The 17,028-nt window shown below is 41.9% G+C and overlaps 2 protein-coding genes across 3 annotated transcripts in view; one reads left to right on the forward strand and one right to left on the reverse strand.

Annotated features, from left to right (window-relative positions):
• The window catches only part of Npffr2 (neuropeptide FF receptor 2), a 284,733-nt gene that overhangs the window by 123,158 nt on the left and 144,547 nt on the right, over positions 1–17,028 (reverse strand). The window contains exon 2 of one of the 2 annotated variants that reach the window (XM_087584387.1): positions 12,239–12,328. In XM_087584387.1, the coding sequence (XP_087440513.1) occupies positions 12,239–12,275 (37 nt within the window). In that variant the 5' untranslated portion in view covers positions 12,276–12,328. Of the gene's footprint in view, positions 1–12,238; positions 12,359–17,028 lie in introns of those variants that run through there. The other variant, XM_087584388.1, reaches the window with a different exon arrangement.
• Positions 1–17,028, forward strand: part of Gc (vitamin D binding protein) — a 35,420-nt gene that overhangs the window by 1,130 nt on the left and 17,262 nt on the right. Inside the window, exons 2-6 of the mRNA NM_012564.3 lie at positions 9,590–9,659; positions 10,656–10,788; positions 12,719–12,930; positions 15,131–15,263; positions 15,673–15,767. Of these exons, the coding sequence (NP_036696.2) occupies positions 9,590–9,659; positions 10,656–10,788; positions 12,719–12,930; positions 15,131–15,263; positions 15,673–15,767 (643 nt within the window). The remainder of the gene's footprint in view (positions 1–9,589; positions 9,660–10,655; positions 10,789–12,718; positions 12,931–15,130; positions 15,264–15,672; positions 15,768–17,028) is intronic.

The following is a 17,028-nucleotide window of genomic DNA, read 5'->3' on the forward strand; positions in this document are numbered from 1 at the left end:
AACCAGTAATATATGCCTCCCTGGGAACTATCGCTTATTAATGATGGCACACGTAAATTCAGTCTTGACGTGCATTGGTGTTTTGCCTGCCTGTATGCCTGTGAGGAAGTACCACATTCACTAGAACTAGAGTTACAGACAGCAGTGAGCCGCCATGTGGGTGCTGAGAATTGTGGATGCCTTCTTCAAGAGCAGCTAGAGCTCTTAACTGCTGAGCCATCTCTCTTGTCCCTGCATTCACATTTTTACATTTTTCACATGTGTTACTTTGTTATTCTGGTTATGCTAAATTCATTTTTATTCATCCTCAGATGCTTAAATCAGCTATAGGTCCTGAGTGAAGACTACCAAGTCTTAGAAAAATAGATACAAATGAATAAATGAATTATTCAAGCATCAGGAAGCCCTGAAAGCATCTTTGTAACAGTTTCTGGGGATGCATAAAACCTTGAAGAATGCTACTGAAGCAAGTTCAGACTGAGTCTCCCAAACCAAAAACCCAGCGTGTGCTAGGTTTGGAAATGCGCTGACTCAGCAGGTCAGCCTCAAAACTGCAGACATAATCGCAGCCTCCCACCTTTATTTCAACAATCTCAGCAGCCATAGTCCCAAAGGAAACAAATAAGAGACACAGAGAGACAGAGAGACAGAGACAGAGACAGAGTCAAAGCAGTTCCCTCAAGACAGAGACAGAGAGTCAAAGCAGTTCCCTCAAGTCTTATAGTCCATGTCCTGTAGGCCAGACGAGCCCCAGAGCCATGTAAATCACACTTACAAAGTATTTGCCAGGACGTGCTTCATCTGTAGTCCCCTATTCTACCACATCAAGTGTGGCATCCACTCAACTGCCTCTGCGGGAGCCATGCTATGATCCGGTAGAGGTGAGCATGCCCCCTGCTGGTTGGAAGTGGCAGAGCACAGACTGAGAGGATGCATCTGGCTCCCAGTACAGAATAGCCACAAGAGGGGGTAGAGGGTTAGGATGAGGGTGGAGGTGTGGGGTGGTAGTGGTTCGGTATGTCTGTGACCTTCTCAGAGACCTAACGGTTTCCTAAAAGACTATTTCAATCACTGTGTCCTCAAGACATAGCTTGAAAGTTGTTCCCATGGCCCAGCCTATTTAAGAAACTAGCCATTCGTTACTGATGAGCGATTTATATCAATGCGGCCACCGTTTCGAGGCTCTGATAAGTCCACAAGAAACCCTGTTTAAATCAGTTTTCTAAAGATACTTGACCTTTCCCGAGTGCCAGGAATCTGGAGCTGTCTAGTTTCCAAGCTAGACCTAAACGTGCTCCATCACCACACAAAGCTCTGCCTCGGGCGCCTTGTCCTTTTCTGTTAGAGGGCACTCGGGAACAAGGTGCATTTTCTTAGGTCAGTTTCCCTAGGGGAAACTGACTTAAGAAATCTCCCAAATGTTAGGCAAACAGACACTTCAGCTGGCCCAAGACGTACAGAGGCAGATCTTGCTGGCTGATCTATTTTCTTCCCCAAGAACTGAAACAGAGCCAGCACTAAACTGCACTGACCTTCCCAGGTACTCATCCCACAGCAAAATAAGTGAGAGGAACTGTCGACACAGCTTCGCAGTTACTAAGAGAGTGATCGGCAGCAGGAAATAAACTCCTACAGACTATTAAACCGGCTTACATCCATATTTCTATTAAGTATAACACCAAACTGGAAAAAAAAAAAAAAGAAAGACGGTAAACCTACATTTCCTCTTCTTCCTCTCCTTTACAAAACCACTCCAAACAAACTTCCAAGCCAGAAAACTAGCTACTGTTTTCATCAAATGAACCATTAGCTCTCACAGACCGATAGCAATGTCATGGCTACAAGGCACAATGCCAGGAATGCAGTCGCAGTTGCCTATGTTCTTAAGAATAAAAATGCATGCCCTTTAAAAGACCATGAGGTTAACCTATATAAGAAGATAAAGATGTCTTTCACCATAATACATGAGGGTTCCCCCTCTATCTGTTTTCGTCTGATATCTACAGACTACTCCAACCTCCTTTTCAATCCACTCTGCTCCAGCCACAGTGGCCTCCCCCACCCCATGCACCACACACTCATCACCAACTCCTCCGTCGCCTTGGAACACTGATTCTCCAGATGGCTATGCCAGTGTTCAGGTGTCTGGTCAATGCCTACTTAGAGTGGGGATTTCCAACCAACATCAATTAGCACAAACCCACCCACTCACCCTGATTCATCTTTCTTCTTGCCACCCCCCTACCTCACCTTCTCCCCAGCATGTGTTTGTTATAACAAATGCATCAAATACAATTATCAACATGAAGTGGAGAACTCGATTTTAGTCCCCACTGCGATTCTCTAGTTCTTAGTGACTGACAGTGTGTTCAGTGAAAGTTTCAGATACTGCCACAGAATCTGAGTACCCACCTCAAGTGGAATTTTGATTATTATAGGAAAATTGAGAACCAGGTTCGATGGTTCATGCTGTAATCACAGGACTCCGGCACTACAATTAAAGGGCTGTGGCGGTAGTAAAATCAAATGCTAATGTGGAATTTATCTAGAGCAGTGGTTCTCAATCTGTGAGCTGCAGCCCGTTTGGGGGTTACATAACAGATATCCTGCATATCAGATATTTACAATTCATAGTAGTAGCAAAATTACAGCTATGAAGTAGCAGCAAAATAAATTTATGGCTAAGGTTGACTGCAATATGAGGAACTATAGTAAAGGGTTGAAGCATTAGGAAGATTGAGAACCACTGGTAATAAAGAAATAAATTCTTCCTAAGTGTCTACTATCGCTATTGGACTTAGTACATAAAGTATCTTTTGAGACACAGTAGACTACGATTTTTGTTCTTCAAAAATTCTCAAGAATAATTTCTCCAATCTAACTGAACCCCTTGGACCAACAACTCCATTCCCAGAGCCAGCAGCCTGCAATAACCATCCTGGCACCCCTCATTACTATGAGTTTGATGCCTCAGATTCGTTTTACATGTTTTTCCCTGTTTTTAGTCAATTATACTCAATATAACGACTTCAGGGATCAGGCATACTGCTAATTAAAATCATCAGGAGTGTTTAAACCGATCATGTGTGACTACCCAACTAAAGAAGGTCATTGCCACATGTTACTTATGCCACCTTGTTGGACAAGTAGAGGACTTTCCTGTCCTCAATTGGATGATTTCTTAAATATTCACAATGAATGGTTAATGAATCGGCTCTGTAAAAAACACACATGCAGTGTACAAAACTCTAAGTTTTCATATGGTGTTTTCCAATTAATATCTTTCACACAAGCGGAAGTTTGCTTAACAGAAATATAATTAGCACTGGTTTCCTTGGTAAGATTCATGTGTAAATGCCCAAGGTTACTTCAAGCCCTTGTGTTTGCTGAGTCCCCTGAAAACTTCAGCCAGCACTTTGACCTTTCTATCTTCTTGCTCCAAACCATGTAAGTTTGTTTTTTAAAAAATGAAAGCTGAATATGAAAAATTAGAATGAGCTTTTAAAGGCATGATAATCATAACTAGAACCCCCAAGAGGTGTTTTTTAATGATGGATCTTTTAATATCATTAAGAGAATAGTGTCAAAATCTAAAAAGTGCTTAACTCATAGAAACAACAGTAACAAAAAGTTACACTAACTATCAAACTCACTTTTCTCTAAGAACGTCTCACATACAAAGGTGAAATTCTAGAGGTTACAGACACAGGTCAGCATTTAAGAATACTCAGTGTTTTTGTAAAGGGACAGAGTTTGTCTCCCAGAACTCAGGTCAGGCAGCTCACAACCACGTGTAACTGTGGCTCCAGTGGATCTGACATCCTCTGTCGGTAGTATCTATGGGCACCCACAAGCACATGTACACACACACATACATACACATGCATGTGCACGTGTACACATACATCATCATCATCATCATTGTCATCACCATTGTCATCATCATCATCAATTTTTTCAAAATCTTTTTAAAAGATGAAGTTTTACCCATGTTGCAGATACAGAGAAGTATAGTTAACAGTGGGGTGAGCCATGATAAACCACACTTTTTTTTCATGTTTCTATAGAGATTAAAGGGCATGTTATGCATTAAATAACTCCAGTGTTACCCAAATTGTTGACAGTCACACATTAGCTATAATCATAATGCTAATTATCTTTGAGTTGGAAACTGATAATCTGCAAATTTAAATGTTAACAAATCCGGGTATCATAAAAACAGAAAACAGGAATAGAGTACCATGAGACATCATTCTGTAGAAATATTGACTCAGGCCACTGTTATTCAAGATTCATTCAATGCGTGTGACAAAATGGCTTTCCTATAGGGACAAAATCAGAAGTTCGTGAAGGTCATTACAGCATCAAAAGAGTCAAAGCATCTTTCTTCGTAGGCTTTGTGCCCAGATTGTAGGAATGTCCTTGGCTCTTCGTATCAGAATGAATGTCACAGAACGGAGGGGCTGGACCTGCTTTGGTCTCTACTGCCTCTCACATTCAGTGTGATGCTCATGTCCGGCAGAGAGGACGTGTCACAGAACATATCTAAATGTATGGATATGCCCAGATTTGTTGAAAGAGCGTGTAGTGTGCATGAAGCAATACGATTTCCCAAAAATAAGTACAGAGGTTTTTTTTAAAGTCCAGAGTTTGATTTAGATTACCAGAATATTTCACAAGGTAGATTAAATTGGACACGATGTTTGGTAAAAGTGTTACTGAAATTTCTAAACCTTTAGGACAAAGAGGTCACTTGGCGTGAGCATGATTTCACAATAGCCACTAACTTCATGCCAATAATTTCTGTTACCACACCAAAGTCTCCGTAGTATATTAAAGGACAAAATATGATAATTATAATTCACTTGAGGGATAAATTTAACTAACTTTCAATGAGCTTAGTCTAAAAATGACTTTCAGGCTAGAGAGATGGCTCAGAGTTTAAGAGCACATGTTGTTCTTGCACGGGTTCCAAGTTCCATCGCCAGCACCCACTTCTGGCTGTGAGGTAGAGCACACAACTGCCTTGAAGCGTCTGGTCACCTGCCTGCATGTATGCATGCGTGCATGTACACACATACACACACACACACACACACACACACACACACACACAAAATCACAATCACAAAATACTAAAACAAATCTAAATTTTGAAAAAAGGGTTCTATTGGTATGAGAAATCAATCTGTAATAATTATACTACAAGCCAATTTCTGTATTAATTTACTGGGTTTTGTGCATACAGAAAAGGATTAACATATCTAACTATCAAAACTAGATACTGTCTCCCATATAAATTAATGGATTAATTTTATCAAAAATACATCCAAGGCCATACATATGAAAGGTCACGGTAATGCCTTCCTCTGCAGACTATTTCTATATGCTTTGTATATAATCTATTATAGATACTCTATTACACTTTCCAGTGCCGCCTTTTGAGACTTCATTTTCTCGTTCTTTCCTGCCCAAGGCTAAACACTCCAGCAAAGACCATTCCAAAATGACTTCAATTCTCTCACAGTCTCATTTCCCACGTTTCTCTCGGCCGTCTGCTCCCTAACTAATACAATTCCTATGAGATACAAGACACATGTGCGCAACCAACTATATGCTTTGCTCAAAAACTACTGGACGAGTAGAGCTGAAGGGGTTTGCAACCCACAGGAAAAACAACAATATCAAACAACCAGATAGATCCCCCTAGAGTTCCTAGGGACTAAACCACCGACCAAAGAGTTCACATGGAGGCTCCAGCAGCATATGAAGACGGCCTTGTCGGGCATCTATGGGAGGAGAGGGCCTGTTCCTGTGAAGGTGTAATGCCCCAGTATAGGGGAATGCCAGGGCAAGGAGGCAGGAATGGGTGGGTGTGTGGGGGAGCAACCTCACAGATGCAGGGGGAAGGAGGATGGGATAGGGGGTTTCCAGAGAAGAAACTGGGAAAAAGGATAACATTTGAAAAGTAATTAAATAAAATATCTAATAAAAAAGAAAACATAAATAATGCAGCACTTACTTACATAAGCATTCCCATGCCTGCTGCATTCCTATAACATGTGAAACAAAGTTCTACCTGCATAGTAAAATGAGAATCCTGAAACTTGAAAAGCTAGAAATGAAATATTTCTTAAAATATTTATCAATAGTACCCCATTTTCATATGGAAATCGCTCTGTATATTACTGGATGTCACAATAAATGTACCAGCACAAGCAAAAATAGCTCGATAGAGGGAGATATTAAAAACAGTTACTTGGTGTTCATTAAAATAAAAAGTGTCCTTTTAGGAAATATCCTTAAACAGAGCTATGTTGTGACTTTCCAATGTTAGAGGTTTTGGGTAAAGTTTCCAAATTTACAATTTGTCCATGTGACAAATTCCTTATCTCTGAAGAGATCATAAAGCTCACAAGGACAGTCTTGTGCTAAATATGGGACCTTGAAATATGCGTGATTATCCAAAGCCATTGCAACTTTCGCAGCGACTAAACAAACCCCTTTCTTCAAAATGTCCTGCTAGCAGTTATTCATGAGCCATGCTAGAATAAAGTGTTCCGGCTGGTTAGATACTCGACCACACAACTGCCAGCCATTCATTCGAGTTTTGTCTTAACCATGACATAAAACAACGGTGGTGTCTGAAATAGCTCTTCCCCACACAGGGACAGTTCTGCAGTGTATTCTTTCAGACCCACCTACTATGTACGACTGATGACCAACTGACATGGTCTCCCTTGTTTGAACCTTTCTGACGTGTCACAACATCCAGCTTTCAGACAGTGGACTGATGTGCAGGTCCTCAGCCAGAGCGGAGTTTGCCTGCTGGGGCCTGCTGAATTTCACTGACCACTGACTTTACCTTCCCACCCCCTTGTTCTTGTTTCCAGGATTTAACATCAAACAGAAACCTATGGGCTCTTATGTATCTTATAGAAATGTTGATAGCATGTGACTTTGTCACTCATTATAAAACAGCTTGATAGGCAGAAAGAATATGGAGTTGAAGCCAGTCTGGGCTATGTAGAAAGATCCTGCCTGTCTAAAAGAAGAAGGTTTTAACATCTCTCACCTCTGACCTTTCTTACTCCATGGATCTATTTATTATTGTCCATCTGGAAAATACAGTGCAACAGTTTATACAGGTTATTTTCATTAACATTTTATTAATATTAAAAATAATTTAAAACACGCACACAGATAAACTCCCCAAATTTATATCCATCCATCCAGCATCAGTGTCTTTTCAATTGGTTGAAACAAACACACACACACACACACACACACACACACACACACACACACATACACACACACAAACGCACGCACGCACCCACGCACACACACACGCACACAAACACAAACACAAACATGTCTTCCCAAGCACCTCCAGTCTAACCAGAACATTGACTGTTTTAGAGGGGAGGCCACCTTGAAGAGAGAATGGTCTTCTGATCACCTCTAAGATGACGTCCCTCATACTTTAAACAAAGTAGCTAGATCACTCAAGGCTTCTTAGAACAGAGGCCAGACCATTTCTATGCTTAACAACTGTTCAAAGTCTCCAGAGTGCTGAGGAATTTCCTGGACTTAAATTTATAAGTGATAAGTCACAGAAGGACACACAGACAGGCCTTCAGACATGTGGAACATGTGTATAGAGAACCTTATAGTCAGAGAGAAGCTCATTTTTAAACACAGGAAAAAACTGTGCCTCATGAATGTGACTTTTCCTGTCGTTCTGGTAGCCTTTAGACCAGGTCTCACATGCCTCTCTTCACTCTTAAAAACCAAACATGTCCTCCTGTCCTTCTGAACCCAGAAAATCAATGGCATTACAGGGACATCGACTTGCATTTGAACTCAGGCCAGAAGTTCACTGATGTTGAAGCTGCTTCCCCAGTCAGGCCAGTGATAGGAAAATGAATCTCTTGCTCCTTTTGTCTCAGGTTGCCTTTCTCTCTCCTCCACTACCTAAGCTACTTCTAGACTGACACAGGAAGACCTTAACTGGAGAGTCAGCAGCAGAGAACCCAACTGTTTGCAGAGATGCTTTGAGCCAACATGTTCTTTTACTTTTGTTTGCTTGTTTCCTCCTCCTCCTCTTCCTCCTCCTCTTCCTCCTCCTCTTCCTCCTCCTCTTCCTCCTGCTCCTCCTCCTTCTCCTCTTCTTCCTCCTCCTCCTCTTCCTCCTGCTCCTCCTCCTTCTCCTCCTCTTCCTCCTGCTCCTCCTCCTTTCCCTCCTGCTCCTGCTCCTCTTCTCTTTCTCCTTCTCCTTCCTCCTCCCCCTCTTCCTCCTCCTCCTCCCTTTTCCTTTCCTTTCCTTTCTTTTCCTTTCCTTTCCCTTCCCTTCCCTTCCCTTCCTTTCCCTTCCCTTCCCTTTCTTTTCTTTTCTTTTCTTTTCTTTAAGACAGGATTTCACTATTACTCCCAACTAGACTGGAACTCTACGTGGACCAGGCTGTCCCTGAACTCACAGGGGTCTACTTGCTTCTATCCTGAGTGCTAGGATTAAGGATCCTTACTCCTTGCCTGGCTTTTATTTCCTTTTTAAACACTTTCCAATCATCCCTAGAAATGTTTCAAACCTGCCGGCATCTAACAACTCCCACTGGAACTGACCATTCAAATCCTCTCACTCTGCCCAGAGGCGTTTCAGGGTTGCCTGCCCCCTGCCTTCCAGAAATCCCTGTGGATTTGTCATTCTTGTTGCTGCTCTGGGAGCTGGGGTATAAAAGATGTCTCCAGGTTACCTTGCTCTCTTAATGGTTGGTATCAGATCTGCAGGCCACTGCTTTCTAACCACAACTATCTTCTTTGTTCATTCGGCTTTTGAACTAAAACTGCCCAGGTGATTTCTAAAGTCAGAATCCCAGACCCTAAAGGAAAGCTAAGAAGGACTATGATTATGAAGATGCCCTCACTACTCTTGAAGAGCAAGGAAGTACAGCCATTTCCCTAGCTGAATTCCTTAGGAGTCTGGGGTGGTGACAGAGCCCGACTGCAGCTTTCCGAATTACTGTCTTCTTCCAAGTTCAGCCTTAATATAACTAGAGACTCATCTGGGAGTCCAGAGGCTTCTTTCTTACCTTTGTCATTTGGCTTGTTGAAGGCTTAGACGAAACAGACAACAAAAGGGAAGGAGAGAAGAAAGAAAAGGAAAGGAAGAGGGGAGGGAGAGAGAGAAGGAAGACTGGGAAGGAGGGACAGAGGAGCAACCCCCTGCAGCACTCTATACAGAAGGCCAGAGAGAATGGTTTTCGTGTGGGTAGTCCTGACTCACTGACGTGTAGCATTTCACTTTCATGCTGAGTGTCACTTCGGTCTACCTTTTGTGCTTGCTACACAGTAGAAGTTAATAGAAAAAAAATCACAAAATTGAGGCTTATTATGAGGAGATAGATGAAAAGATAACTGCAAATGAAAACTGCACAGGTATTAAGAAAAGCCTTTACTACAGGTCATGTTGAAGAGCAATATTATATAAGTGTATTACATATATGTATATAACATATATAATATATTTTATATAATATAATATTTATTTGAAGAAAAAAGATGGTTACTTTTTATATCTGCTTTCTAGGCCGAGATTATGAGAAGGATAAAGTTTGCCAGGAACTCTCCACGCTGGGGAAAGATGACTTCAGATCTCTGTGAGTTGCCATATCTGTAAAGTTCTCTTGGGGACATGACCTTAGACAAGTCATGTGTGCACAAGCTAACTGCCATGCTATCTAGAAGACTGAAATGGGCACCAAGATGAGGGAAGACTGTTGGCCACTGTGGACCAACAGGTCAAGCAGGTAGAGGTCAGCTGACCTGTGGTTACTGTGGTCTGAGAAACCGTCACTGGTAAATCTAAGGAATGAGTTTGTAGTGAAGCATACATACGGGTTTCTGAGATAAATTAGAACTGTCCGTTTTAGGACTCTGGAACATACCAGCAGTGACCTACAGAATATGCTTTTTGTGGGGAAGTTCAAAACAGACTCCAGGCTATTTTGATAGGAACTACAAATCCAGTTTTTTTACTGTTGTCTTAGTTAGGGGTTTCTATCGCTGTAAAGAAAGACCATGATCACAGCAACTTGTATAAAGGAAAACATTTAATTGGTTCTGGCTTTCACATTCTGAGGTTTAGTCCATTATCATCATGGCAGGAAGCATGGCAGCATCCAGGCAGACATGGGACTGACAAAGAAGCTGAGAGCTCTACATCAAGATCGGCAGGGAGCAGGAAGTGAACTGGCTTGAGCTTCAGAGACCTCAGAGGCTACCCCCTAGTGACACATCTCCTCCACCAAAGTCACGCCCACTCCAACGAGGCCACACTTCCTAATAGTGCTACTCCCTTGGGGCTTATGGGGAGAGGGGCAGCATTTTTTCAAACCACCACGACTGTACACAAGATAGTTTTTCATAGAACAAACAAATGCTCTACATACAACTTCATATTCTCACCTTTAGACAAATAGAAAAAGTTAATGCATAAAATATTTTATTTAAAAGTGGAATAGATATCCTATTTTGGCGTGAGTCAAAAATGCCAAAAAAACAAAACAAAACAAAACAAAACAAAACAAAACAAAAACAAAACAAAAAACAAAAAAAAACCCCTCAATTAACATGATCGCTTTTCTCTCCCTCAGATCACTAATCCTATACAGCAGGAAGTTTCCCAGTAGCACCTTTGAACAGGTCAGTCAGCTTGTGAAGGAAGTTGTCTCCTTAACTGAGGAATGCTGTGCTGAGGGAGCAGATCCCAACTGCTATGACACCAGGGTAAGTGTGTGTGTGTGTGTGTGTGTGTGTGTGTGTGTGTGTGTGTGTGTGTGTGCGCGCCTGTCTGTCTGTCTGTCTATCTGTCTCTATTGTGGATCAGGGAAAGGACTAGCCATAGGCCTTTATGTCACATTTTCAGGACACTCTAGATACCAAGTCACCTACTCCCAGTTAGAAGGAAAATTAAAGACTATTATTTTTAGTGCCCACATTTATCTTATTACTGAGTTCCTTTTATTCAGTGTCACTACAAGTTCCAAAAGAAAACTGACTGGATAAGGTAACTGAATGACTAAATAAATGCTGATAATGAGGACCGTGTGTCAGATTTAAATCCAGGTTGGACTCTTAAAAACTTTTAGAGTCGTACCCAAAGATTGGTGCCTAATACAATTGTCATCAGAGAGGCTCTACCCAGCAGCTGACGGAAACTGATGCAAAGACCACAGCCAAACCATTAGGCAGAGCTTGGGGGAAGCCAGCAGAAGAGGGAAAGGAAGGATTATAGGAGCCAGAGGGGTCAAGGACACCACAAGAAACTCACAGAATCAACTGACTTGGGCTCATAGGGTCTCACAGAGACAACTGAAAATTGGCGACCCTGCATGGGACTGAGCAAAGTGCTCAGTGTATATTATGGTTGTGTATCGTGGTCTTCTTGTGGGGATTGTAACAGTGGGACTGGGGGATATCTCTGACCCTTTTATCTGCTTTTGGGACCCATTTCCTCCTACTGGATTGCCTCAGCGAGCCTTCATAGGAAGGGAAGTGCATAGTCGTATTATAACCTGATATGCAATGTTTGGTTGATATCCCTGAAAAGCTTGCTTTTTATCTGAAGGGAAAGGAAGAGTAGATTGGGGGAGAAAGGGGAGGAGGCAGGGAGGGAGAAACTGTGGTCATGATATGAGAGAATGTATAAACAAATAAACTTTTAGATCACTTTAAATTTGAACCTCATAAATACAAACTCATAAACCTCTTAAAATAACTTTAACATGTGCTATGTAGTCAGTATGCATGTCGGGGTATAAAGAAAACCCATATATCAGGTACATGCTTGTACATTTGCCTGTGTTTTCTCTCCTATAGCATTTACTTAGAAATTGAAATCCTGAAGGAAGAAGATTAAAATTCAGTGTACAGACAGTAACTGATGAAGGCAGAGCTAAGGAGACAAACCTTTACTAATGAGGTCATTGGCCTAGGTACAAATAGGTGGACCTGGTTTAAAGGCCTCCACAGAACAATCAGTGTCCGTTCCACACCATTATTACAATAGATTCTGTATGGTGACTACCCTTACCCAATGACTGGCATGTGTGCCCCCTTCAGCCTCTCTTTTACATCATTTCTTTCCCTGCCAAGTTCATCGGTGCTCATCATTTCAAACTCACTGCACACCATGTCATCTTGGGATATTTGAAAACAGGAAAACCCAGGAACTTACAGGAAGCTAAAGCCAGCGATGTGAAGAGGATGCTCATTTAGTAAAGGGAGGAGAGGAGGCCATGGGAAGTTATCCTTGATTGTGGTCTAACTGCAAGAAAAAGGGGGGTAGGAAATTAGATGAGAGCCACTACCAGAATGTCTCCAAGTGTTCCTCACCTCAGAGATGCTAAAAATCCCTTCACTGAGAAATACCAGACTATGCGAGAAAGGCCAAATGGCTACAACCCAATAAGTACAGTCTATTTATTTATGAAAGTCGTTCCATGGTCTAGTCTGGAGAGTGTCATTGTTTAACACAAAGGAGACTGTATACTTGCTGAGGACCAAAATTATTCAACTTTCCATGCTCGTAAGCCACAGTGTGGAAGCTTGACTACTAATGAAAATATTGAAATTGGAAAGTAGATGTTATACTGAACAGGCATTCGCACTGACTGTGTTCCCGCTTTTTCTTTTTGTTTCCCTTTCTCTCGTCCAGACTTCAGAGCTGTCTATTAAGTCCTGTGAAAGTGACGCCCCCTTTCCCGTTCACCCCGGGACTTCCGAGTGTTGCACGAAGGAGGGGCTAGAGCGGAAACTCTGCATGGCTGCCCTCAGTCACCAGCCACAGGAATTTCCCGCCTATGTGGAGCCGACGAATGATGAGATCTGTGAGGCGTTCAGGAAGGATCCAAAGGGATTTGCCGATCAGTAAGTGGTCTTTCTAAGAAGTCAAACTACAGCTCTTCTGCACCAACTCAGATGCCTAGTGCTGGGGAAGCAGAGGCAGGGCGATCGTTGCGAGTGCTGCAGTGGTCAGACCGCATGAGACTTTCAAAAACAGCAAGAGAGACGAGGGTGGTGGTGGGAGAATGAAAGGGAAGGAAAGACAGACAAATAAGGAAAGATAACTCATGATAAAGAAAAAGTAATATCTATATGCAAAGATGCAAGACAGAAATAAAACATAGTGGGATACGTACCCACCCACTTTCCCAAACCCCGCCCACTATCAATAGTATCTCTTTCCATAGGACTTTCTTTCCAACATCTGGCAGTACCTATGGTGAGTCCCCTTATGCCACTAATCCTTGCATCATGAAGATGGAGGAAGCAATTTTACTACTGTGCACATTTCTAAATGCAGAAATAAATGTCCCCAACCACCTCTACACATCGTCAGAAGTAGCTGTGAACATGACACATATTACCAAACTAATATGCAATGTGGACCTGTTTATTGCCTAATCTCTATGAAAAACCATGTTACACGCTGATTACATTCAAATCGGAAGGTTATAAAATGATAGAAATGAAGTCGGGCATGATCGTAGACATCTGCAGTACCTCATGAAGAACACCGGAGGCCGAGGCAGGGGGATTGCTGCCAGTTTCAGGCCAGCCAAAGCTATGTGCTGAAACTTTCTCTTAAAAGACAAAACAAAACAAATAAGGAAAAAAAATAGGGGGAAAGGCTACTCTCAAGGTGATTAAAACTATCTATATGCAAAGATACAGGGCAATAAAATTAAATCTATTCACAATTTCATAAATATTGGTTAGTATGCCCATTTTACCTTTCAGACAGTTTACTCAAATTTTCAAATATATTATTATCATTTTTTTTAAAAATCACCTAATATTTATGTGTTTACTGGTGCCCGCAGAGGCCATCACATCCCCTGAAGCTGGGGTAACAGGTGAGCCATCTGACTTGGTTGGTTGGAACTGAACTCAGGTCTGGAAAATCAGGAAGCACTCTTTTTTTTTTCCATCTTTATTAACTTGAGTATTTCTTATTTACATTTCGATTGTTATTCCCCTTCCTGGTTTCACGGCCAACATCCCCCTAACCTCTCCCCTTCCCCCTCCCCTTCTGTGTGGTGTTCCCCTCCCCATCCTCCCCCCATTACCACCCTCCCCCTCAACAATCACGTTCACTAGGGGTTCAGTCTTGGCAGGACCAAGGGCTTCCCCTTCCACTGGTGCTCTTACTAGGATATTCATTGCTACCTATGAGGTTGGAGCCCAGGGTCAGTCCATGTATAGTCTTTGGATAGTGGCTTAGTCCTGGAAGCTCTGGTTGGTTGGCATTGTTGTTCATATGGGGTCTCAAGCCCCTTCAAGCTCTTTCAGTCCTTTCTAAGACTCCTTCAATGGGGGTCCCGTTCTCAGTTCAGTGGTTTGCTGCTGGCATTCGACTCTGTATTTGCTGTATTCTGGCTGTGTCTCTCTGGAGAGATCTACATCTGGTTCCTGTCAGCCTGTACTTCTTTGCTTCATCCATCTTATCTAATTGGGTGGCTATATATGTATGGGCCAAAGGAAGCACTCTTAACCATTGAACCATCTCTCCAGCTCTCAGCACATCTTGTAGAGCCTCAGGAATGTGTGTTGTTGAAAAACAAAATGGCTACTCTCGTCATGTAGGTTGACTGTACATGGGAACGATCTAGGAAAGTAGATTTAAAAGAGAAAATCAGAGTAAGCCCCCTAACTATACTGACTGTCATGTGTCATCAAGAAGCCCACTAAGCAGCCAATATTGGTGATTCTCTGAGCAAGACTATTTTAAAAAAGGAAGAAAAAAAGAGAAAAGAAACACAGATGGTTGAAATGGACATGGGAATTAAAGAAGCCATTTTTCCAAATAAATATATTATTGTGTAGTTGCCAGTATTGTTATTCTTTCTTTAAATTCATATGACTTCATGGCCTAATGAGCTGAGGTAACCATTCTATGGGCAAAATGCTTTCTGTGTAAGCACAAGGACCTGGGTTCAGATCCCCAGAACCCCCAGTTGAGATAGGGCAAGAGCAGGCAGATCCCTGGGGCATGTTTCCCTGACAGATGTAACATGCATGCTTTCTTTATAAAAATACTGACAAAAGTTGGGTTTTTCTCTCCCAGGTTTCTATTCGAATATTCCAGCAATTACGGACAAGCTCCTCTGCCACTTTTAGTTGGTTACACCAAGAGTTATCTCTCTATGGTTGGCTCCTGCTGTACTTCTGCAAAACCAACTGTGTGCTTTTTGAAGGAGGTAGGCTTTATTACAGCTATATATTATTTTTGCCATCCTAAAATGTCATTTCTTTTGAATAAAGGGAATTGGTATTTTGTAATTAGCAAACCTTTCCAAAATACCTTCATTGCATTTTGTTGGTTGGAAAAGAGCTGTGCCCTTAAGGAGAAAGCAATAAATTACAGTGGCTAGACATAAGCACAATATTGATTTTAAAATGTCCAGCAGTGGGTTGAGGATTTAGCTCAGTGGTAGAGCGTTTGCCTAGCAAGCGCAAGGCCCTGGGTTCGGTCCTTAGCTCCGGAAAAAAAGAAAAAAAAAAAAAAACTAAAATGTTCAGCAGCTAGAGCACCCCTTTCAGCTGTTTATGTACATTCTATTGCACTGAATTTGATTATGTAACATAATTCTCCCTTTTATTTTCTAGAGACTCCAGATGAAACAGTTATCACTTCTCACCACTATGTCAAACAGAGTCTGCTCACAATATGCTGCATATGGAAAGGAAAAATCAAGGATGAGGTAAAGACTCCATACCATCTTCATGGTTAAATGTTTGTTCCTTCACTCTACTGTGTATTCCCACTGTGCCTGTGAAAGAAGCCATAGAATAGTCTACTAATGAACCACACAACCACTTGGACACTTTCTCTAGTCTTGGCTTCATTTTTCTTTTACGCAAAAGTATTTTTCGCATGTATCATAAATATTCAAATACATCATACATATTGCATAATTAACCATGGGCTATATTTGCATTCGTGTCTAGGAATTTACTCCGAGGAATTAGCTTTTTGTATGAACAAAGATTAAGTTTCAAAATATTGCTGCTCTGTTTTGATAAGGAAAATCTAGAGATTCCCTAAACGTTCCTTGTAGCGTGTAGTTTCTAATACCCTGCTTTAAGCTCGGGGCAGATGTGTTACTAGCCCCCGCCCAGGTTCACTTGGATCCACACATGAAAAGGGCGCACACACGCATGCATGCGCGCGCGCACACACACACACACACACACACACACACACACACACACACACACACTAACCTATTATTGATATATTAATAGCTCTATGCCCTGGCTCTTCTAAGCCTCCCTTTGCTAGTGTGCCCTTCTCTTCACTCCCAACTTAACACCTCTTAAATCTTCCCTCGGTTTAGTTACTTTAGTCCTTTAGTCCTAGCTCAATACCTCCAAATCAGTCCTCAACTTAGTTGCCCAGTTACCTTCTCCTTGTTCAGTACCCTAAATCTGCCCTCAGCTTAGTTGCGCTTCTACTCTCCTGCCTGCTACCCCAAGCCCAAATGGGGAAGCAGCCAATGGCCACTCCACTCGAGATCTCACATGGCTGGTGGCTCTCTATCCCTCCAAAATGTGGTGAATCTCTCTTCTACTAGCTGGCCCATGGGAACCTGGAAGTCCTGCCTCTTCTGCCAAGCCATTGGCAGCTATCATCTTTATTGATCGCTTAAGAACCAATTGTGGAACTGTACCTACAGTGTTCACACGCAGATTCCCAATCAACACATCAGAACTACTCCCTACAATTCCTAGAATAGAAACTATCTCAACTATAGCATATAAACGTAAAATATATCAGTGCTTCAAAATTGTACTGAAAAAGTAGGCTCAATGAAAAGTATAATACATTGCTCAAAGAAATCCAAGATAATACAATAAATGGAAAGACACTCCATGCTTACTGTTTGAAGACTTAAAACTATTACACAGCAATACTAGCTAAGCAATACTAGCACCTAGAAGGCTGCAGCAAAACGGTAGTCA

Source organism: Rattus norvegicus, chromosome 14, assembly GCF_021556685.1.
Source record: "Rattus norvegicus strain SHRSP/BbbUtx chromosome 14, alternate assembly SHRSP_T2T, whole genome shotgun sequence".
NCBI classification, from domain to species: domain Eukaryota; kingdom Metazoa; phylum Chordata; class Mammalia; order Rodentia; family Muridae; genus Rattus; species Rattus norvegicus.